Raw genomic sequence first — 22,739 nt, forward strand, 5'->3', positions numbered from 1 at the left:
GTTCTCAAAAGCTGAAAAGATCATTAAAGACAGGATGATCTACATGGAAGACGTATAAATGCGTCTCCTTTCAGAGGAAGAAATAAAAACAGGATTCAAACTGGAGCTGATGAATCACTTGTTTCCTAACAGACAAAGAAGAATCGAATATCTCTGAAGCTTTAAACCTGAGAGTTTTATAGATATGTTTCTGCAGGAGGTCAAAGAAGAACAGACAGTGCTGACAGTAAACAAATTTATTTTGTCCTCTGCATTTACATCTGGAATTCAGGGAATTCAAACACGACGTCTTTGCCTGTGAGTTTCTTGTAGACACCGGAGTACGTATCCACCATGAAAGACGAGAGGACAGATTAGATCATTCACACAGTTCACTCAGACAGATCATAACAACCTGACGGGCTGCAGAGGAGGAGGATGAACATGCATGTTAACATCTAAAGGTTCAGAGTTCATAAAGTTTTAACTCCTACTCTCGTGTTTATTAAAACTTGATGTCAAGAGGAAACGAAATAACAGTGGAGTCTCTAATAAACTGAAGCTCGACAGTCTGTGCACTGCATGGTTTAGCTCCCCAGTCACCCGCCCCAAAGGACTCTGGGAAGTTGTAGGAATATGCAGACGCCGTCCTCACCGACCAGAAGCCGGGGACGGAGCTTTCTCTCCGACGTCGTGGAACGGGAATGTACGTCTCAGCCCGGAGGCTACGCTCCCATACGCCACCAGGACAGAGCCAGGAGACCAGCTCTCTGGATGCCCACGTCGGGTCAAAGTTCACTGACTGATCACCGCTCAGGAGTGGAGGATAATAACCGCTGTATGCTGTAACAGCTGTTAGAGAACATGGTTCAGATCTGCAGCCAACAGAAACATGTCAAAGTTTAGAGCTGCAGAACGAATCACTAACATCATTCATGTTTTCATCCATCACACATTTATAATAGAAGTCAACATGTGAAGCTGTAAGTTTAGATTTAGTCCATCATTTTAAATTTGAAACACATCAACCTTCAGGATAATTCTGTGATGCTTTGAGTCTTCAGTGAGAATAATAAATCAGTGTATGAATGGATGAATGGAGATAGTTTCTGCAGCCCTCATCATGTTATAGACATTCAGAGAGCTCCACTCTGAGGTGTGTGATGAACCTACTTTGTGTTCCACGTTGTTCTGCTGTGCCTTGTCCAGGTGCACCTTGATGAGCCTGCTGCTGTCGAGTTTCACTCTGATCCTCTTGCCCACGATCTCGCTTGGGAACACCAGGTCCTCCAGGATGGCGTCGTGGACCGCAGTCAGAGTACGGCTGGAGGAGGAGGAGGAGGAGGAGGAGAAACCACAACACTGATCAGAACATTCAGACTGAACAAACATGAAGCTCAGGGGACTGAACATATGATTAAAATGAAAATATTAACCAAGAAGTCAATAACCACGTCTTTAAGTTGTGCTTAAAAACGGCAGAAAATGTTAAGTCCTGACTTCTAAATGTGAAAGTTTGATGCCTCATAAATAAATCAGGGCTGTAAGAGATCTTCTCATTGGATTATTTTCTCCAGTAATCGTGTGCCTCTTAATTTATTAACTGATTGCTGCAACTTTAAGGATCTGAACGGGATCTGAACGGGATCTGAACGGGATCTGACGGACATGTTCAGATATTTCAGAAAGAAAAAGTGGAATTTAAAGACGTCCTGAATCTGAGACACTGTTGGACGTCTATCTGCGGATTTAAAGATGACTTTAGTTACAGAACAGAAATATAAAGATATCATCACGAATCAAAGCGAAATAAAAACAGACTAAATGATCTCCTTCTCTTAAAGCTCCTGAAACATAATCAAGTATTCCTCTCCCTCTGATCTGAAGAGGTAAAGATGTGACGTGTTAACTCAGTCTGTGCACTGCATGGTTTAGCTCCCCAGTCACGGCCCCAAAGGACTCTGGGAAGTTGTAGGAATATGCAGGACGCCCGTCCTCACCGACCGGAGGCCGGGACGGAGCTTTCTCTCCGACGTCGTGGAACGGGAATGTACGTCTCAGCCCGGAGGCTACGCTCCCATACGCCACCAGGACAGAGCCAGGAGACCAGCTCTCTGGATGCCCACGTCAGGTTTACACTGTCCTCACATTTCAGGAGGTCATCATCATGGTTAACTGATTTATTCAGTTCTGCCCTTTACTCTCAGCAGAAGAATGTGTTGATCTATTCCTCACATGTGAATGTTAAACTGGATCACACACCCTTAGACGACATGTCGCAGGAGTTTTATATGCTTCAGACTTTAAACTCTGAAAATAATCAGGTGATGAGTCAGGATGATTAATCTTCATGAACCTGACTACAAACTGAACTGGCTTCAATTAAAGTTGAAATCACCCAGCACAGCTTAATAACTCTTCCTGTTTGTGAGGTTATGTATTCAAACTTACTGAAAACTGACTGTTCTTAAAATGTCTCTGAGCAGATTCTATCATCCTCTTTCCTGATCTATAAGTGCTACACTATTAAAGATTTTCACTCTTGATAATCTAAATGTTTCACTTCCTTCACTCAGATTGAAGCAGCTGCAACCAGTGTTTCTTTCTGAGGACTCACATTTCTTTTTTTTTAAGGAGTGTGTTTTGAAGATATTAGACTTTGTGTTCCACGGTAAGGGTTCAATATTAAACCCACAGCAGTGAAGACCATAAAAGTATCTGCAAAAGGTCCTAAACCATTTCAGCATCCTGCAGACCGACATGATCTCCTCCTTACGCTGCAGGAAGGGAATTCAATTTCAGCCGTTGAGACGTATAACTGAAGAGTCCTGCTCACCTCCTTGGACGCTTCTGCTTATTCTTCGTGCGACTTTTCCTGGTGGGTTTGGGCAGAATTCTCCTCTGAAGACAGAAACAGACAAATGATTCAACTCCGATATAAACATTTCAAACCAAGGCAAACTTTGTTTCTCATGATTATCCAAGATGTGACAAAACCAATCAAATGAACCAGAGTCTGAGAGATAATTGAAGACTGAGGTAAGCTGCAGATATTCACAGGTGTAGTGTTCAGACTCAGAGCGGCGCTGGTTTAACTTCTTACAGACGAAGTGATAGTAATATTTAAAACCTTACAATCTTTACAAAACAATAAATTAAGGATCTGACATTAAAGATGATTATAGTCGATCCATGATATCAGAATGTGCACTGCATGGTTTAGCTCCCAGTCACCGCCCCAAAGGACTCTGGGAAGTTGTAGGAATATGCAGGACGCCCGTCCTCACCGACCGGAAGCCGGGGACGGAGCTTTCTCTCCGACGTCGTGGAACGGGAATGTACGTCTCAGCCCGGAGGCTACGCTCCCATACGCCACCAGGACAGAGCCAGGAGACCAGCTCTCTGGATGCCCACGTCGGGTCAAAGTTCATCAGATTATCTTTGTTTTTAAACTTGTGGAGATGTGTTGGAGATTTGGTGTTACTCAGGCTACTGGGACTGTTATAAATTAGTTGCATTGCATTATAAGTAGATACCAGATATAACTGATTTTCTGAGTTTAAATCGACGAACATTGAAGCAGCACTTTAACTCGTCAGTAATCACATTCATGCATCTCTCTGCAGAGAAGTACACCCTCAAATCAGTGAGAAGGTTTGACCCAAGAAGGATCAATCACAAGTCCAGAGACGGTTCAGATTTTCTGAGATACGTTTGTGCAACTTGAACAATAATCTACAGATCTAGTCCTCACACTCTGAACACACAAGAAGAGAGGATTCCTGAACCCAGAGAATCCCCCGGTCCACTTCAGGAGCTCATCAGCTCAGAGAAACATCCAGACTCAACGCCCGCCACAAACATGCACTCAGACATCATCATCATCCTCACCTGTGCGATGAAGACCACGTGCTTTCCGCTGAACTTCTTCTCCAGCTCCCTCACCAGACGCACCTGAATCTTCTGGAAGGACTTCAGCTGAGGAACGGGAACGAAGATGATGATGGCTTTCCTGCTGCCACCAACCTCGATTTCCTGCCGAAACACCAGAGTTAATAAAACCGCCCACACTGCACGCCGTGAGACGATCAAATCAGACGTTACACGGATTAAAGAATGTGCACTGCATGGTTTAGCTCCCCAGTCACGGCCCCAAAGGACTCTGGGAAGTTGTAGGAATATGCAGGACGCCCGTCCTCACCGACCAGAAGCCGGGGACGGAGCTTTCTCTCCGACGTCGTGGAACGGGAATGTACGTCTCAGCCCGGAGGCTACGCTCCCATACGCCACCAGGACAGAGCCAGGAGACCAGCTCTCTGGATGCCCACGTCAGGTTGGATTCACATTTTAATATTTACATCAACAGGCCGGCTCAGGGTTCAGAGCAGGGCTGCAGAAACACCTTTAACTGTCTTACCTTTGCTGCTGTGATGTTCAGCTCTCTCAGCTGAGCCTTCAGGTCAGAGTTCATCTCCAGCTCGAGCAGAGCCTGCAGGAAGACGAGCAAGACGTCAGTCTCTTTCTTAGAATTCCTAAAACATTTAAGGGTCTGCAACATCGAAAACTAATTACATGTTGACGGGATGAAGCTGATCTGTTTTCAAAGGCGTGTCAGCTAACAACGCTGTCATGATTCCTTGGCAGTTAGCCTGGATACACAGCAGGGTTTAGAATGAGTTTCAAATGTTTGAGATTCAATTCCATAAAGCACTTGAATCTTGTTTCTGATTTTTGGGTCCTCACAGTAACTTCAATCTCTCAAGATTAAACTTCAGAGTGGATTTCAGAGAAGTTGCTCTTCTCTACCTGGACCTGCTGTGTCACCACAAGTGTGAGAAGAAGATCCTGTCAGATGTCAGTGAATTATCCAAAGATTGGCTATTAACCTTTCCTGCGAGGGAGGAAGCACGTCCAATTTGATGGCGTGAATTTGAGGGAAAGTTTTCAATCTGCTGTCTACAGAATAAGGAGTTAGAGGTAGCAGCTGAAGCAAATTCTGATCTCGCTGGAGGAACAAAACACAGCTGAGCTCACGTTTGCATTGATATTTGAGGTAATGTTTGATTCCCTCATAGAGTCCCTGTAGTGTAAGGTTTGTGCTTTTTTAAAGTTAGTCTATCTTTAAAATAAAGTCAGGATTGTTTTTCTAGTTTGCTTTTGAGCCTAAATGAGCCGACAATAATAGGAAAGCTGTTTTTTATTCTGCATTTAATTCAATGATCTCAAAACTAATGAAGTCAGACTCAAATATCACTAAGAACCAGACTCAAAGACAGACATGGTAAATAACCTTCATATTTAATCTGACTAGAAAGGAATAACTCCTGTTTCATATTTCATTAGGGATAACATTTCCACATCAATAACTGTGGCAGCTACTTCCTGATTTAACCCATGATATTTATGAACTCTGTTTACTTCGTCACATCATGAACTTTAATGTTAACAGTAATAAAAGGTCCCTGACTCCTCAGAACAGGGTCCAGGTGACCTGCAGGTCTTACCTGGGAGATCCCAGACTCGAACTCGTCTGGCTTTTCGCCATTGGCCTTCACTATCTTAGCGTTGGTACTGAACATGGCCTTTGTCTCTGCAGAGAGAAATACACATCATTAAGACACACAGAAGCTGCAGAGCATCTCTGAACTCAGGGGACATGCAGGCTGGAGAGGAACCAGCATGACCACGCTAAGCTTTTGGCTCTGCAACCAAACTAGACAAACACAGACTGCAGCGGACTATAAGGACTGCAGAGAAAATCATCGGTGTCGACCTGCCCCCCATCCAGGACTTGTACCGGTCCCGGGCCAGGAAACGGGCAGGGAGCATTACCGCTGACCCCTCACACCCTGGACACAAATTCTTCAAACTCCTCCCCTCCGGCAGGCGCTACAGATCACTGTGCGCCAAAACAACCCGCCATAAGAACAGTTTCTTCCCCCAGGCTGTCACTCTGATGAACACTAAACCATAACAGTGTCATACCTGTCAGATAAATACTCTCTGTAAATATACATGTAGATATACAATGCAACAATTCTCAAGCAGAATTCCATATTCTATTTTTGTATTATTTAACTTCTATTTTATAATGTAAAACTACCTCTGCAACTCACCACTGCACTTTATCATATTATTTTAGCCTGTACATATTAGTCAAGCTATTTGTTGTTTCTTTGTATTTATAGCTAAGGTTATTGTTATTATATTTTCATTTTATTTTTTATTGTAGTTCTTATTCTTATTCCTATTCTTATGCCTTGTACAAAGAGAGCACAGTTTACCAAAGTCAAATTCCTTGTGTGTTCAAGCATACTTGGCGAATAAAGCTGATTCTGATTCTGATTCTGATTCTGAAGCTAACGGCTAACAGTCTCTATATAACCCAGGAACACAGAGAGAACTAACAGGGATATGTGTATAACTTTAGAGTTCATTAAAACAAACTGTTTTAAATAAATTCATGAATAAAGATTATAAATCCTCAAACTAACAACAGAGCAGCCTCAGTAAGTCACAGCAATGCTAACCACCTAGCATCAGTTAGCCTGCTGTCCTGCCTCTCAGTCTTCAGTGAAGAGTTCACAGAAACATTAATTAACTTATATTAATCTAAACTCAAAGACTCATACAGACACCTTCATATATTCAGCCTACAGCCTCCCCTGTCTCTGCTGAGGCCTCAGTCTGAACACATGCAGGGCCTGCTAACAGATCCCCATCACAGACCCATCACAGACTTGATCCACTATCCTTTATAACCTGATCTAACTCAGCCATCCATTAAAACTACTCACAGAATCTAACGTATCAGAGCAGGAGGAGGACATACAGTTTAATAAAGATCAGAGAAAGAGACTTTAAGACTCTTTAAAGGAGTAAAAACACAGACCGGGAAAAACAGCGCGACTAACCTCAGTCAACGACGGCCAAGGAAGAGACCGGAACATCGCGAGAGTTCTATTCATCCAATCAGCGGCCTGTGAGGTGTTCTCGCGAGAGTTAGGACTCCACGCTTTGATTTATAAAACATCGCGAGATTTTGAGTTCACGACCCTGCATGTCAACGTGACTTCTGGATTTCTTCGTTTTGTGTCGTTTGCAGCAGATTTAAGGTTTAAACTGAAGAACACAGAAAACAAGGAGGGATTTAAAGGCTTCTCATGGATGTTGGATCCTTTCACACCTTTAGATATCAAGAACAAGCTACATAATTAGCCACACGGTGCTAGCTGGTCACTTCTGGTGTATGTGTTTTGCAGATTTTGTTGAAGTTCAAGCGCAACCTGTCATCAAACTTTCCATGTCAGTGTCAGTTTGAGTATCCATGGAGATGTTACTGGACAGTCTCCCTGCAGACCGTGATGTTTAGGCTGACTGGTGTTTTCAGAGCAGCACGGAGGAGCCTCTGCAGCGCGGCGGACGACATGGCGAAGGGAAAGTTCTACTATGCAGTGAAGAAAGGATTCAAACCTGGAGTCTACACCTCCTGGTGAGACCACAGACACACCACTGCATTACACACAGACACACCACTGCATTACATACAGATACACCACTGCATTACACACAGACACACCACTGCATTACATACAGATACACCACTGCATTACACACAGACACATCACTGCATTACACACAGACACACCACTGCATTACATACAGATACACCACTGCATTACACTCAGACACACCACTGCATTACACTCAGACACACCACTGCATCACACACAGATACACCACTGCATCACACACAGACACACCACTGCATTACACTCAGACACACCACTGCATTAAACACAGACACACCACTGCATCACACACAGATACACCACTGCATTACATACAGACACACCACTGCATTAAACACAGACACACCACTGCATCACACACAGACACACCACTGCATCACACACAGACATGACTCTGTAGTGGAAGTCACTGCATTAAACACAGACATTACTCTGTAGTGGAAGTCACTGCATTAAACACAGACATGACTCTGTAGTGGAAGTCACTGCATTAAACACAGACATAACTCTGTAGTGGAAGTCACTGCATTAATAACTTCCTGTTTTCCTCTGTGCTGCAGGGATGAGTGTAAGAGTCAGGTGGACAAGTTTCCAGCAGCATCCTTTAAGAAGTTTGCTTCAGAGAAAGATGCCTGGGCGTTCTTCAGAGGAGTTCAACCTTCTGCAACTCCAGAGGTCACTAAAGGTCAGAAAATGTTCATTTATTTTTTCTAAACAAACTCCAAAATTACTCTTTTGTAGGTGTTGCAAAGATAAATCTGACAAACTGCTTTTTAAAGAAGGATGAAGTTTGGATCCTAACAGCATGTTGGAATGTTAATTTTCATCATCTTTAGGGAAGAAGTCTGACTCGGTCACTGAAATCATAAAACAGTTTGTGTGTTTTAGGGCTGTCAACGAATATTCTAAATTCGAATATATATTCGACTCTAAAAAAAACGGAGATTCGATTGTGGAAAAAAACACATCTGCGGCTGCTTTGCGAGTGGGCGCACTGCATGACAGGTCAGGGACAGATCACAGGAGTCACACATGCACAGCGTGAAGCAGACGGCAGAGAAATCCTTCCGTCCCCGGATCCTCAGTGCGCTCTGAACGCGTCTTTTCCTCCGTTTGGAACATAGTGAATAAAAAGAGATCTGGCCTCTTCACATGTGGACTGTCTTCTTCACATGTGGACTGTCTTCTTCACATGTGGACTGTCTTCTTCACATGTGGACTGTCTTCTTCACATGTGGACTGTCTTCTTCACATGTGGACTGTCTTCTTCACATGTGGACTGTCTTCTTCACATGTGGACTGTCTTCTTCACATGTGGACTGTCTTCTTCACATGTGGACTGTGTTGTGTTTTTGGCAAATAACCTGTCAGGCCTAAGACCCTACATTGACAGTGGACTAAAAGAGCCCGACCATCAGTGACCCTGGGATAAAATGCAGTTTTTCCTCTTTTTTTATAAAAGCGCCAAGAATGTAAGTGGACTACTTTTTCGTTTTTAACTTTAACTTCAGTTAATGTCAATATTTGCTTCAATCACTGAATGAAGCCTGCCTATATTAGGGACAAGAGTCGGGACCTTTAATTGCTCGCACAAGTCTTGTTCAGCACTCACTCAGCGCATTACACACAGAGAGGGGAGGGGGGGTTAGGTCTACGGTCTTAAAAGTGTTAAGATATAGACCATTAGGTCATTTACTTGTTTTGTAAAGTGTAGGTATGTTAGTTATGGTAGTTATGTCTCTTTGTATTAGTTTGTCCACCTGTTATTGACATAATGCGCAAATATAGATATTCGAAAGGTTCGAACCTATGGGATTTTTTTAGAGCGAATATTCGAACGTCATTTTGGACCAAGCTGACAGCCCTAGTGTGTTTGTCCCTCAGTGTCTCAGGTCGTGGAGTCGGACGTTAATCTGCTTCCTAAAAGAGGCCCGGAGCCTCTGGAGTACATCCCTCTGGGGAAGAAGAGGAGTCACTCAGCAGAAGAAGCAGAGTCCAGCTCAAAGAGATCCAAACCGTCAGAGAGCTCGTCTTCAGAGAGCAAGGATGGATTCACATACATGGGTAAGATCCTCACACACACACACACACACACACACACACACACACACACACACACACACGTATGTTTGATTATGGATAAATATGAAATATTAACATGAGTTCTTTATGAAGATTTAACCAGAGGCAATATTGATAAAACTGTGACTTAATAACATTTAAAGTAATCTGATGAAGTTGTTTGTAAAAGTCTAAATGTTTTTATTATTATTATTTATTATTATTGTTATATATTTGACTAATTTATTATTAAAAATTGTATTTGATTATTTGTTGTTTTATCATTTATCTTTCATTTATTATTGTAATGTTCTTAATCTATCCTTTTTATTTTCTCTGATTTCATCTTCTTCTTAAAACCTTTTTATTGACCTTTAATGCCTATATGTACTTATTTATTTACTTACTTATATTTATGTATTTATTTATTTACTTACTTATATTTATGTATTTATTTATTTACTTACTTACTTATTACATTTATTTATTTATTTACTTATATTTATGTATTTATTTATTTACTTACTTATATTTATGTACTTATTTATTTATTTACTTACTTATATTTATGTACTTATTTATTTACTTACTTATATTTATGTATTTATTTATTTACTTATATTTATGTACTTATTTATTTACTTATATTTATGTATTTATTTACTCACTTATATTTATGTACTTATTTATTTACTTATATTTATGTATTTATTTACTCACTTATATTTATGTACTTATTTATTTACTTACTTATATTTATGTATTTATTTACTTACTTATATTTATGTATTTATTTATTTACTTATATTTATGTACTTATTTATTTACTTACTTACTTATTACATTTATTTATTTATTTTTACTTTATTTTTTAAACCTACAGCAATGATTTAATGCTCTCCTGTTTCATCACTTTATTCTTTTTAATTTGTGTTTATTTCTTTTAACTTTTTGGTTTGTAAGCATTTGTTTTTAAAGGTGCTATATAGATAAAGTTGTATTATTATTATTGTTATTATTATTATTATTATTATGATTAAATGTAGAGCCTGAGTCTCTCTAAGAGTCTCTCCCTCTCCTCAGGTGACGCTGTGGTCGTTTACACTGACGGTTGCTGTTCCCGTAACGGGAGGGTGGGCGCTCGAGCCGGGATTGGAGTGTACTGGGGCCACAACAGCCCACTGTGAGAACACACACACACACACACACACACACACACACGCGCACACGCACACACACACACACACACACACACACACACACACACACACACACACACACACACACACACACACACACTGACAGCTCAGAGGAAGCTTGTTGTGTTTAAATCCTCTGTTCATCCGTTTGTTCTGCAGGAATGTTGCAGAGCGGCTTCATGGAAGACAAACAAACCAGCGTGCAGAGATCCAGGTGAGAGCGTCTCATCAGTGACTGTCAGGGCTTCAATATCAGAAGTCAGTTTAAAACCATAAAATCAACTTCTGCAGCCGACAGAATATAACGCTCTGTTTGTTGACGGGACAAATACCGATCATGATTCCTCTTCAAACCTAAAGAACCCTGATTCACATCCCGGACTCTGACTCCGGATCTGAGGCCCAGCTCAGAGCTTCTCCTCTCCTACAGAGACCATCACTGGAGACGTGTTTCAAACTAATGTCTGAAAATATTACATTCAGATTTGTGCAAACAAGTCATTTAATATTTGATCAAAGTTTCTGTTCTTTTAATTTATAGATATATTTAAAGTTATATTTTGTGGCTTTTCACCCTTTATTAGAGAGGAGAGGACAGTTGATACTGACGTGGGCTGGAATTGAACCCAGGCCGCCCCCTATATGGGTGCACGACTTAACCATTAGGCCAAATCCAGAACCTTTTCATACCTGTGGAAGTTCTGCATATGGATCCTCTGAGTCTCTCATACTGGTCTCTATAAGGTCTAAACAGTCTGCAGACCCCCCTCTTTAAGAATAAGAACAGCAGCATGTAGTTATGATGCACCAACACAGACTCTTAAAGTTAATTTTACTCCCATCACAATATCCCATTTTATTACTACTCCAAACCGTCCTGGAGAACTCACTGAGCACACAGGACCGCCAGGAGGAGTTCCTCTCTCAGGACGGACCTGCAGTACAGAAACCTCCTCTCCTAACTGTGTGTGTGTGTGTGTGTGTGTGTGTGTGTGTGTGTGTGTGTGTGTGTGTGTGTGTGTGTGTGTGTGTGTGTGTGTGTGTGTGTGTGTGTGTGTGTGTGTGTGTGTGTGTGTGTGTGTGTCTCTCCTGATTGAACCAGGCGGCCTGCAAAGCGCTGGAACAAGCCAAAGAGATGAACTTAAAGAAGCTGGTTATCTACACCGACAGCAAGTTCACCATCAACGGTGAGTCAGAGAACAGGAAGTTGAACTCCATCTGATGAGTTCATTTTCACCCTGACAGACGTCGTCTTGTCTCCAGATTCCTGGACTCCACTGTACATCAGAGGACCTTGAAGACCTTGAGGACTTTGTTCTGAAGCCGGTGGTGTTTTTCTCTCTGTGCAGGTGTGACGACCTGGGTGAAGAACTGGAAGCTGAACGGCTGGAGGTTGAAGTCCGGAGGTCAGATCACCAACAAAGACGACTTTGTGAAGCTGGACAGGCTGAACGCAGAGCTGGAGGTCGTCTGGGTAAATATGAGCGTTCACCTCAAACCTGCAGAGACTCACTCCAGAAACACTCTCACTGCACACTGACGTCCTGAAGATGATTTATGACTCATTACTCATCAAGTATGAATCAGGCCTGGAGTCAACAGGTCAGAGGTTTTCAGAGGACCAGAAAGACAACATGGAGGAGGAGGAGAATCCTTGATTCAGGGATTACAGAAGGGGAAACCTCGGGCACATGACTCCAGCTGTCCGGAGGTCCTGCTCTGTGCTGCGCTCTGAAAACGCAACTGGGGGGTGTTGATGGAGACACGGACCTGGTGGAAGACCTGTCATAGTTTTCAGTTTTTCTCTCTCTCTCCCTCTGTCTCTCTCTCTATCTCTCTCTCTCTCTCTCTCTCTCTCTCTCTCTCCCTCTCTGTCTCTCTCTCTCCCTCTCTCTCTCCTGTAGTTGCACATCCCTGGTCATGCCGGTTACAGAGGTAACGAGGAGGCGGACAGGCTGTCGAGAGAAGGAGCAGCGAAGTCTTTAGACGAGGACTCTTAAAGGAACCTGCTGCAGCTGAGATCTGTTCTCCTCTCGTGGAGGGAGTTTCCTTCTTTGTCACTTTAAGATGTTTTATTTAATATTTCTATTGCTGTAAATAAAGTCTTCAGTTTCTGCTTTAATGGACGGGTTGTGTTTGGTGAAGCTAGAGGAGACGGGTGAGGATGAGGAGGGAGAGAAGGAGAGCAGAGAGAAATGTAAGGTTGATCATTACTCATGTTGTAATGCACTCAGTCGTCCAGCAGGGGGAGCTGCAGGTCATGATTTAACATTTAAAAACAGGATCTGTTCGACAGACGCTGCGTTTTCATTCACACTTCACTGTTTTGGGGAAAGTGTTTACGAGTTGTATTTATCAGAGTGTATATATATATATATATATATATATATATATATATATATATATATATATACACATATACACACATACAGAGAGAGAGAAGGGGAATTCATTCAAACACCAACAGGAAGTTTTAGCTGAAGCTAAGATATAAAAAAAAAAGAAATGACTAAATAATCTCAAAGTCTGAAAACTGATTTACTTCATTAAAAAATCAGAGCAGGCCTCAAACAAAACTAAGTAGAATAAAGCGGTCACTTGATTGAATTTTATAAGTTTGATAAAACAGGCGTTAAAGTGGGATTCAATCTCACCTCTTCAGCAGCAAAGGTTACATACTTTTATGAATTCATTTTTCTTTTGGAAACTTTTCTTACCTTTAGATTATTTGGATAGTCTGGATTTAACTTCCTGTTTAAACTATTGAAAATGAATCTCTTCTGAACATCCTTAAACGCTGTAAACGCTCCCTAAATCGTATCGTACATCCCTCCTTTTACTTTCCCCAAAGATCCATGAAGTAATTCTCTGCAAGGAGGACTGAAGGCTGCTGGAGCTAGCTCTGATGGAGGTAGACTCACTCTGAGACCTGATCTGACATCAGGGACCTGCAGACTCTGAGATCCTGAGTTTCCCTGTGGAATAAATGGCTCTCAGGTTTGACTGTTCGGAGTGTTTTCTAACTTTAAACCAGTCAGAATTTAAATTTTCTGTTCAAACAACGAGGAAACTTTAAACGAAGATTAGTGCCGCTACAATTCTTTCTGTTGTCTTTTTTTTTTCTCAGGATTCTGGGATCAAAAAAAAATGTTGAGAAAAAAACACAAAAAAGAAGGAATAAATAATAATAATAATAAAAGTTATAATCATAATAATACTAATATTAGTAATAATATTATTATTAATATATTGATAATAATAATATAAAATATAAAGAGTGTCATTAATGGCGTCCTGTCTCTGCTCTGAGATAGAAGCGATGTAAATCACAGAGAGGAACTTTGGTTCATTAAAACTTCTCTGTTTTTTTGGTTCTGGTGAGAATAGAGACTCGTCTGTATCTTCATGCTGAGGTTCAAACTTTATGAGACTGAAGAGGAAACTTTCCGCCCTGCTGGGTCTCCAGCAGACACACAGACAGTTGGCGGTGCAGACTCTTCAGTATGTGCTATAGGCATTCAAACACTGTAAGCTGTGACTGAAGCTCTGTACATGATGAGTGCCAGAGAATCTTTAACACTGCAGTGAAGAAGTTTGGACGAGTTCTCTGAGAGTTCTCTGAGAGTTCTCTGAGACCTGAGGAGAAGCCACAGTTGATTAAGTTGCATATATATATATTTTTTCATTTACATTTATTAATTTTTCACACAGACGTGTTACATAACGTCTTAAAGTTTAACTTCACCAACAAACACTCACATCGATATCAGCTCTTCTCTCAGCTTCAGCAGGAAGCCTCTCTGAATACTTCATGCTCCTCTTTCTTCACCGGCTAGTTCTTAAAGGAGTCCGAGTCAGGACGGAGAATTTAGAGCTCTCTGCAGCAGAAGAGTTCAAGTTTCACATCTGATCCATCGATGCAAACTGAACATCTATCAGCAGAACTTTAAAGTTTTAAATGTAGTGTTCTACTTTTATTATTTCATGGTTGAGCTCTGAAGGTTTGTCTGATCCACAGGTTTATCCTTCCTCACGGTCACGATGTCACGCCGTTTATAAAACCAAATATTATTTACAACTCAAACATTACAACACAGGACTTTCTGCTGAAATCCCCTCACTCCTTATTTCCTTCTATTTTTTCCTCCTTCCCCCTCCTCATCTTCTTCTTTATTTTCCTTGTGTCCTTGTCTCCTTGTGTCCTTGTCTCCTTCCCCTTCTTGTTAAGTCTGTTGTGGATATAACTGGAGCATTTCTACTTTAAACCACTTTAACCTCCTGTTTTATTTCACTACATTTTATATAATACACTGTTGAAGTATTAGAGAACAAATATTAAATATTGTCTTTCTTTTATATAGTACAGTTTTAGAAACCTCTAAATACTCATTTTAGTTCCTTTGAGTCTTAAAGTCTATGTTTTTGTAAATAAGTGAAGAAATTTGAATTTATGTTGAGAATATTCCAACATCTGAAAATTTCAACTATTTAAAAAAACCCAGTACATTTATTTTGCTTCTTGCCTTGAAAGATTCTGGTTTCTCATTTTTATTTAATTTATTTAATTAAATGAAAATGTATTTTAATATTTTTAAAACTGTGTTCAGACATCAGTTTATATTTTAGGAGCATTGAGAGCAGAGGTCGAGTTCCTGTACAGTTTCAGGTTTTATCAGGTGACTCTCTTCATACAGAGACGAAGAGGTAAACAGTTCATCAGAGTTTAAACGAAAGCACAGTTTCATTCTCCACCATTAGATCCACCAATTTAAGATTAAAGAGATTAAATGTTAAGCTCTCTCTAAAAGCTCTTTGAGTCAGGATTCTTTTTCTTTTTCTCATCCTAAAATACGAGAAAGTAAACTTTAGCAGCAGTCACAAAATGAAAACGTGAAAATATAAAACATGTAAAAATAGAGCCTCATAATAAAATCATGATACAATAAGCAGGTCTAATAGAAACAGAGTGATTATAGTAAGAGATGAGGGGAGCATGGAGACTCGTACAAGAGCTCCAGAGGTTTGGAGCTACGGCCTCTAAAGCACGAACACGCAAGTGTAGAGACGAGTCAGTGAGACAGAAAAACATCAAACCAGTGATGAACTCTGACATCCTTTAAAACATGAGCTAAAGTCTTTTTAACTGAACGTGAAAAACTATAAAAAACATCAAACCAGTGATGAACTCTGACATCCTTTAAAACATGAGCTAAAGTCTTTTTAACTGAACGTGAAAAACTATAAAAAACATCCCAACACTTCTCAGAGTCAGCAGCGTGAGAGAACTCAAACCAGGGCTGAGATTCATGTGAGCTCATCTCTCATTAAGAGGAGTCTGTGCTCTGTAACTGTGTGTGTGTGTGTGTGTGTGTGTGTGTGTGTGTGTGTGTGTGTGTGTGTGTGTGTGTGTGTGTGTGTGTGTGTACAGTTTTTGCCCCGTGTGGTTAAACTCCACGTCTCTGCAGGAAACAGCAAACACAGAATGATTGACCGAGATGACGGCGACTGAACATTTCAGAACAACGAACAGCTCTTTGACGTGAGTGTGGGGAGTGACACTGAACGAGGGATGATGTGTGTGCGTGTGTGTGTGTGTGTGAGTGTGTGTGTGTGTGAGTGTGTGTGAGAGAGAGAGACAATGGTGTATTGATCTCCACTCCATTGTAAGTTTTTTAGAGACCCTCATGTCCTGATTTACTTCAGTTTAGTTTCTGTATTTCATTTTTGTAGTCAGTCCCTCTTTAATTTGTAGTCCTTGTTTTATTTTGTAGTCCTTGCTCCTCGTGTGACTTCCTGTCCTTGTCCAGTTTGATTGCCCTCCATTAGAGTCTCCTGTCTCTCTGACAGACCTGTGTTTGATTAACAACTCGTCGTTCTTGTGACTCGTTTGCTCTCATGAGTCTGGTGACGTTACCTGACGTTACCTGACGTTACCTGACGTTACCTGAGGTTACCTGACGTAACCTGACGTTACCTGACGTTACCTGACGTTACCTGACGTTACCTGAGGTTACCTGACGTTACCTGACGTTACCTGACGTAACCTGACGTTACCTGACGTTACCTGACGTTACCTGACGTTACCTGACATAACCTGAGGTTAACTGACGTTACCTGACGTAACCTGACGTAACCTGACGTAACCTGACGTAACCTGACGTTACCTGACATAACCTGAGGTTACCTGACGTAACCTGACGTAACCTGACGTTACCTGACATAACCTGAGGTTACCTGACGTAACCTGACGTTACCTGACGTTACCTGACATAACCTGACGTAACCTGACGTTACCTGACATAACCTGAGGTTACCTGACGTTACCTGACATAACCTGACGTTACCTGACGTAACCTGACGTTACCTGACGTTACCTGACATAACCTGACGTTACCTGACATAACCTGAGGTTACCTGACGTTACCTGACGTAACCTGACGTAACCTGACGTTACCTGACGTTACCTGACATAACCTGAGGTTACCTGACGTTACCTGACGTTACCTGACATAACCTGAGGTTACCTGACGTTAACTGACGTTACCTGACGTAACCTGACGTAACCTGACGTAACCTGACGTAACCTGACGTTACCTGACATAACCTGAGGTTACCTGACGTAACCTGACGTAACCTGACGTTACCTGACATAACCTGACGTAACCTGACGTTACCTGAGGTTACCTGACGTAACCTGACGTAACCTGACGTTACCTGACATAACCTGAGGTTACCTGACGTAACCTGACGTTACCTGACGTTACCTGACGTAACCTGACGTAACCTGACGTTACCTGACGTTACCTGACATAACCTGAGGTTACCTGACGTTACCTGACGTTACCTGACATAACCTGAGGTTAACTGACGTTACCTGACGTAACCTGACGTAACCTGACGTAACCTGACGTAACCTGACGTTACCTGACATAACCTGAGGTTACCTGACGTAACCTGACGTAACCTGACGTTACCTGACATAACCTGAGGTTACCTGACGTAACCTGACGTTACCTGACGTTACCTGACATAACCTGACGTAACCTGACGTTACCTGACGTTACCTGACGTAACCTGACGTAACCTGACGTAACCTGACGTAACCTGACATAACCTGACATAACCTGAGGTTACCTGACGTTACCTGACGTAACCTGACGTTACCTGACATAACCTGAGGTTACCTGACGTAACCTGACGTTACCTGACGTTACCTGACATAACCTGAGGTTAACTGACGTTACCTGACGTTACCTGACGTAACCTGACGTAACCTGACGTAACCTGACGTAACCTGACGTAACCTGACGTAACCTGACGTTACCTGACATAACCTGAGGTTAACTGACGTTACCTGACGTTACCTGACGTTACCTGACATAACCTGAGGTTACCTGACGTAACCTGACGTTACCTGACATAACCTGACATAACCTGACGTAACCTGACGTAACCTGACGTAACCTGACATAACCTGACATAACCTGAGGTTAACTGACGTTACCTGACGTTACCTGACGTTACCTGACATAACCTGAGGTTAACTGACGTTACCTGACGTTACCTGACGTAACCTGACGTAACCTGACGTAACCTGACGTAACCTGACATAACCTGACATAACCTGAGGTTAACTGACGTTACCTGACGTTACCTGACGTTACCTGACATAACCTGAGGTTAACTGACGTTACCTGACGTTACCTGACGTAACCTGACGTAACCTGACGTTACCTGACGTAACCTGACATAACCTGACATAACCTGAGGTTACCTGACGTAACCTGACGTTACCTGACGTTACCTGACATAACCTGAGGTTAACTGACGTTACCTGACGTTACCTGACGTAACCTGACGTAACCTGACGTAACCTGACGTAACCTGACGTAACCTGACGTAACCTGACATAACCTGACGTAACCTGACGTAACCTGACGTAACCTGACGTAACCTGACGTAACCTGACGTAACCTGACGTAACCTGACATAACCTGACATAACCTGAGGTTACCTGACGTAACCTGACGTAACCTGACGTTACCTGACATAACCTGAGGTTAACTGACGTTACCTGACGTTACCTGACGTAACCTGACGTAACCTGACGTAACCTGACGTTACCTGACGTAACCTGACGTAACCTGACATAACCTGAGGTTACCTGACGTTACCTGACGTAACCTGACGTAACCTGACGTAACCTGACGTTACCCTGACGTAACCTGACGTTACCTGACGTAACCTGAGGTTACCTGACGTAACCTGACGTTACCTGACATAACCTGAGGTTAACTGACGTTACCTGACGTAACCTGACGTAACCTGACGTAACCTGACGTAACCTGACGTTACCTGACGTAACCTGAGGTTACCTGACGTAACCTGACGTAACCTGACGTTACCTGACATAACCTGAGGTTACCTGACGTAACCTGACGTTACCTGACGTTACCTGACATAACCTGACGTAACCTGACGTTACCTGACGTTACCTGACGTAACCTGACGTAACCTGACGTAACCTGACGTAACCTGACATAACCTGACATAACCTGAGGTTACCTGACGTTACCTGACGTAACCTGACGTTACCTGACATAACCTGAGGTTACCTGACGTAACCTGACGTTACCTGACGTTACCTGACATAACCTGAGGTTAACTGACGTTACCTGACGTTACCTGACGTAACCTGACGTAACCTGACGTAACCTGACGTAACCTGACGTAACCTGACGTTACCTGACATAACCTGAGGTTAACTGACGTTACCTGACGTTACCTGACGTTACCTGACATAACCTGAGGTTACCTGACGTTACCTGACGTAACCTGACATTACCTGACATAACCTGAGGTTACCTGACGTAACCTGACGTAACCTGACGTAACCTGACATAACCTGAGGTTAACTGACGTTACCTGACGTAACCTGACATAACCTGAGGTTACCTGACGTAACCTGACGTAACCTGACATAACCTGACATAACCTGAGGTTACCTGACGTAACCTGACGTAACCTGACGTTACCTGACATAACCTGAGGTTAACTGACGTTACCTGACGTTACCTGACGTTACCTGACATAACCTGAGGTTAACTGACGTTACCTGACGTTACCTGACGTAACCTGACGTAACCTGACGTAACCTGACGTAACCTGACATAACCTGACATAACCTGAGGTTACCTGACGTTACCTGACGTAACCTGACATAACCTGAGGTTACCTGACGTAACCTGACGTTACCTGACGTTACCTGACATAACCTGAGGTTAACTGACGTTACCTGACGTTACCTGACGTACCTGACGTAACCTGACGTAACCTGACATAACCTGACATAACCTGAGGTTACCTGACGTTACCTGACGTAACCTGACATAACCTGACATAACCTGAGGTTACCTGACGTAACCTGACGTTACCTGACGTTACCTGACATAACCTGAGGTTAACTGACGTTACCTGACGTTACCTGACGTAACCTGACGTAACCTGACGTAACCTGACGTAACCTGACGTAACCTGACGTAACCTGACGTTACCTGACGTTACCTGACATAACCTGAGGTTAACTGACGTTACCTGACGTTACCTGACGTTACCTGACATAACCTGAGGTTACCTGACGTTACCTGACGTAACCTGACATAACCTGACATAACCTGAGGTTACCTGACGTAACCTGACGTAACCTGACGTAACCTGACATAACCTGAGGTTAACTGACGTAACCTGACATAACCTGAGGTTACCTGACGTAACCTGACGTAACCTGACATAACCTGACATAACCTGAGGTTACCTGACGTAACCTGACGTAACCTGACGTTACCTGACATAACCTGAGGTTAACTGACGTTACCTGACGTTACCTGACGTTACCTGACATAACCTGAGGTTAACTGACGTTACCTGACGTTACCTGACGTAACCTGACGTAACCTGACGTAACCTGACGTAACCTGACATAACCTGAGGTTACCTGACGTTACCTGACGTAACCTGACATAACCTGACATAACCTGAGGTTACCTGACGTAACCTGACGTTACCTGACGTTACCTGACATAACCTGAGGTTACCTGACGTTACCTGACGTAACCTGACATAACCTGACATAACCTGAGGTTACCTGACGTAACCTGACGTAACCTGACGTAACCTGACGTTACCTGACGTAACCTGACATAACCTGACGTAACCTGACATAACCTGACATAACCTGACATAACCTGAGGTTACCTGACGTAACCTGACGTTACCTGACGTTACCTGACATAACCTGAGGTTACCTGACGTAACCTGACGTAACCTGACATAACCTGAGGTTAACTGACGTTACCTGACGTAACCTGACATAACCTGAGGTTACCTGACGTAACCTGACGTAACCTGACATAACCTGACATAACCTGAGGTTACCTGACGTAACCTGACGTAACCTGACGTTACCTGACATAACCTGAGGTTAACTGACGTTACCTGACGTTACCTGACGTTACCTGACATAACCTGAGGTTAACTGACGTTACCTGACGTTACCTGACGTAACCTGACGTAACCTGACGTAACCTGACGTAACCTGACATAACCTGACATAACCTGAGGTTACCTGACGTTACCTGACGTAACCTGACATAACCTGACATAACCTGAGGTTACCTGACGTAACCTGACGTTACCTGACGTTACCTGACATAACCTGAGGTTAACTGACGTTACCTGACGTTACCTGACGTAACCTGACGTAACCTGACGTAACCTGACATAACCTGAGGTTACCTGACGTTACCTGACGTAACCTGACATAACCTGACATAACCTGAGGTTACCTGACGTAACCTGACGTTACCTGACGTTACCTGACATAACCTGAGGTTAACTGACGTTACCTGACGTTACCTGACGTAACCTGACGTAACCTGACGTAACCTGACGTAACCTGACATAACCTGAGGTTACCTGACGTAACCTGACGTAACCTGACGTTACCTGACATAACCTGAGGTTAACTGAGGTTACCTGACGTTACCTGACGTAACCTGACATAACCTGAGGTTACCTGACGTAACCTGACGTTACCTGACGTTACCTGAGGTTACCTGACGTTACCTGACGTAACCTGACATAACCTGAGGTTACCTGACGTAACCTGAGGTTACCTGACGTAACCTGAGGTTACCTGACGTTACCTGACGTAACCTGACATAACCTGAGGTTACCTGACATAACCTGACGTAACCTGACGTAACCTGACGTAACCTGACGTTACCTGACATAACCTGAGGTTACCTGACGTAACCTGACGTTACCTGACGTAACCTGACGTTACCTGACGTAACCTGACGTAACCTGACGTAACCTGACGTAACCTGACATAACCTGACGTAACCTGACGTAACCTGACGTAACCTGACGTAACCTGACGTAACCTGACGTAACCTGACATAACCTGACATAACCTGAGGTTACCTGACGTAACCTGACGTAACCTGACGTTACCTGACATAACCTGAGGTTAACTGACGTTACCTGACGTTACCTGACGTAACCTGACGTAACCTGACGTAACCTGACGTTACCTGACGTAACCTGACGTAACCTGACATAACCTGAGGTTACCTGACGTTACCTGACGTAACCTGACGTAACCTGACGTAACCTGACGTTACCTGACGTAACCTGACGTTACCTGACGTAACCTGAGGTTACCTGACGTAACCTGACGTTACCTGACATAACCTGAGGTTAACTGACGTTACCTGACGTAACCTGACGTAACCTGACGTAACCTGACGTAACCTGACGTTACCTGACGTAACCTGAGGTTACCTGACGTAACCTGACGTAACCTGACGTTACCTGACATAACCTGACGTTACCTGACGTAACCTGACGTTACCTGACGTACCTGACATAACCTGACGTAACCTGACGTTACCTGACGTTACCTGAC

The 22,739-nt window shown here is 42.8% G+C and overlaps 2 protein-coding genes and 4 non-coding genes across 13 annotated transcripts; 1 reads left to right on the forward strand and 5 right to left on the reverse strand.

The window, feature by feature from the left end:
• Positions 1–218: 218 nt before the first annotated feature.
• Positions 219–6,944, reverse strand: rps7 (ribosomal protein S7). Of its 5 annotated transcripts, none has more exons than XM_034678974.1 (7): positions 6,894–6,944; positions 5,484–5,569; positions 4,397–4,468; positions 3,871–4,014; positions 2,816–2,880; positions 1,153–1,303; positions 219–332 (listed from the first exon to the last, which is right to left on the reverse strand). In XM_034678974.1, exons 2-7 carry the CDS (start codon positions 5,556–5,558, stop codon positions 255–257), a joined length of 585 nt encoding a protein of 194 aa, XP_034534865.1. In that variant the 5' UTR covers positions 5,559–5,569; positions 6,894–6,944; the 3' UTR covers positions 219–254. The 5 variants fall into 5 exon arrangements, with proteins under 5 accessions (XP_034534865.1, XP_034534862.1, XP_034534866.1 ...); XM_034678971.1 differs by having other exon boundaries at positions 6,872–6,944; XM_034678975.1 differs by lacking the exon at positions 6,894–6,944 and adding an exon at positions 6,777–6,880.
• On the reverse strand, positions 549–766 carry LOC117809426. The gene has a single exon (XR_004630459.1). It is a non-coding gene; the product is annotated as a small nucleolar RNA SNORA73 family (small nucleolar RNA).
• On the reverse strand, positions 1,893–2,110 carry LOC117809427. Its single transcript, XR_004630460.1, has one exon. It is a non-coding gene; the product is annotated as a small nucleolar RNA SNORA73 family (small nucleolar RNA).
• Positions 3,181–3,398, reverse strand: LOC117809428. The gene has a single exon (XR_004630461.1). It is a non-coding gene; the product is annotated as a small nucleolar RNA SNORA73 family (small nucleolar RNA).
• On the reverse strand, positions 4,094–4,312 carry LOC117809425. Its single transcript, XR_004630458.1, has one exon. It is a non-coding gene; the product is annotated as a small nucleolar RNA SNORA73 family (small nucleolar RNA).
• Positions 6,945–6,963: 19 nt separating the features above from the next.
• On the forward strand, positions 6,964–12,893 carry rnaseh1 (ribonuclease H1). 4 transcript variants are annotated; one of them, XM_034678970.1, is made up of 9 exons: positions 6,964–7,094; positions 7,370–7,471; positions 8,072–8,196; positions 9,396–9,575; positions 10,656–10,755; positions 10,931–10,985; positions 11,874–11,958; positions 12,121–12,245; positions 12,676–12,893. In XM_034678970.1, exons 2-9 carry the CDS (start codon positions 7,407–7,409, stop codon positions 12,769–12,771), a joined length of 831 nt encoding a protein of 276 aa, XP_034534861.1. In that variant the 5' UTR covers positions 6,964–7,094; positions 7,370–7,406; the 3' UTR covers positions 12,772–12,893. The 4 variants fall into 4 exon arrangements, with proteins under 4 accessions (XP_034534861.1, XP_034534858.1, XP_034534860.1 ...); XM_034678967.1 differs by having other exon boundaries at positions 7,018–7,284; XM_034678969.1 differs by having other exon boundaries at positions 7,018–7,226.
• The last annotated feature ends 9,846 nt before the right edge of the window (positions 12,894–22,739 follow it).

Source organism: Notolabrus celidotus, unplaced genomic scaffold (genome assembly GCF_009762535.1).
Source record: "Notolabrus celidotus isolate fNotCel1 unplaced genomic scaffold, fNotCel1.pri scaffold_277_arrow_ctg1, whole genome shotgun sequence".
NCBI lineage: Eukaryota > Metazoa > Chordata > Actinopteri > Labriformes > Labridae > Notolabrus > Notolabrus celidotus.

What these genes read in the sequence shown, in the direction of transcription:
- rps7 (XM_034678971.1), bottom strand. Translation starts at nt 6,929, where the DNA reads ATGTTCCGGTCTCTTCCTTGGCCGTCGTTGACTGAGGTTAGTCGCGCT. An exon ending in TCGAGTCTGGGATCTCCCAG is followed by an intron (nt 4,469 to 5,483) that starts GTAAGACCTGCA and finishes GTCTTCCTGCAG; the next exon opens with GCTCTGCTCGAGCTGGAGAT. An exon ending in ACGTGGTCTTCATCGCACAG is followed by an intron (nt 2,881 to 3,870) that starts GTGAGGATGATG and finishes TTCTGTCTTCAG; the next exon opens with AGGAGAATTCTGCCCAAACC.
- rnaseh1 (XM_034678967.1), top strand. Translation starts at nt 7,229, where the DNA reads ATGTGTTTTGCAGATTTTGTTGAAGTTCAAGCGCAACCTGTCATCAAA. An exon ending in GGATGGATTCACATACATGG is followed by an intron (nt 9,576 to 10,655) that starts GTAAGATCCTCA and finishes CCCTCTCCTCAG; the next exon opens with GTGACGCTGTGGTCGTTTAC. An exon ending in CAGCAAGTTCACCATCAACG is followed by an intron (nt 11,959 to 12,120) that starts GTGAGTCAGAGA and finishes CTCTCTGTGCAG; the next exon opens with GTGTGACGACCTGGGTGAAG.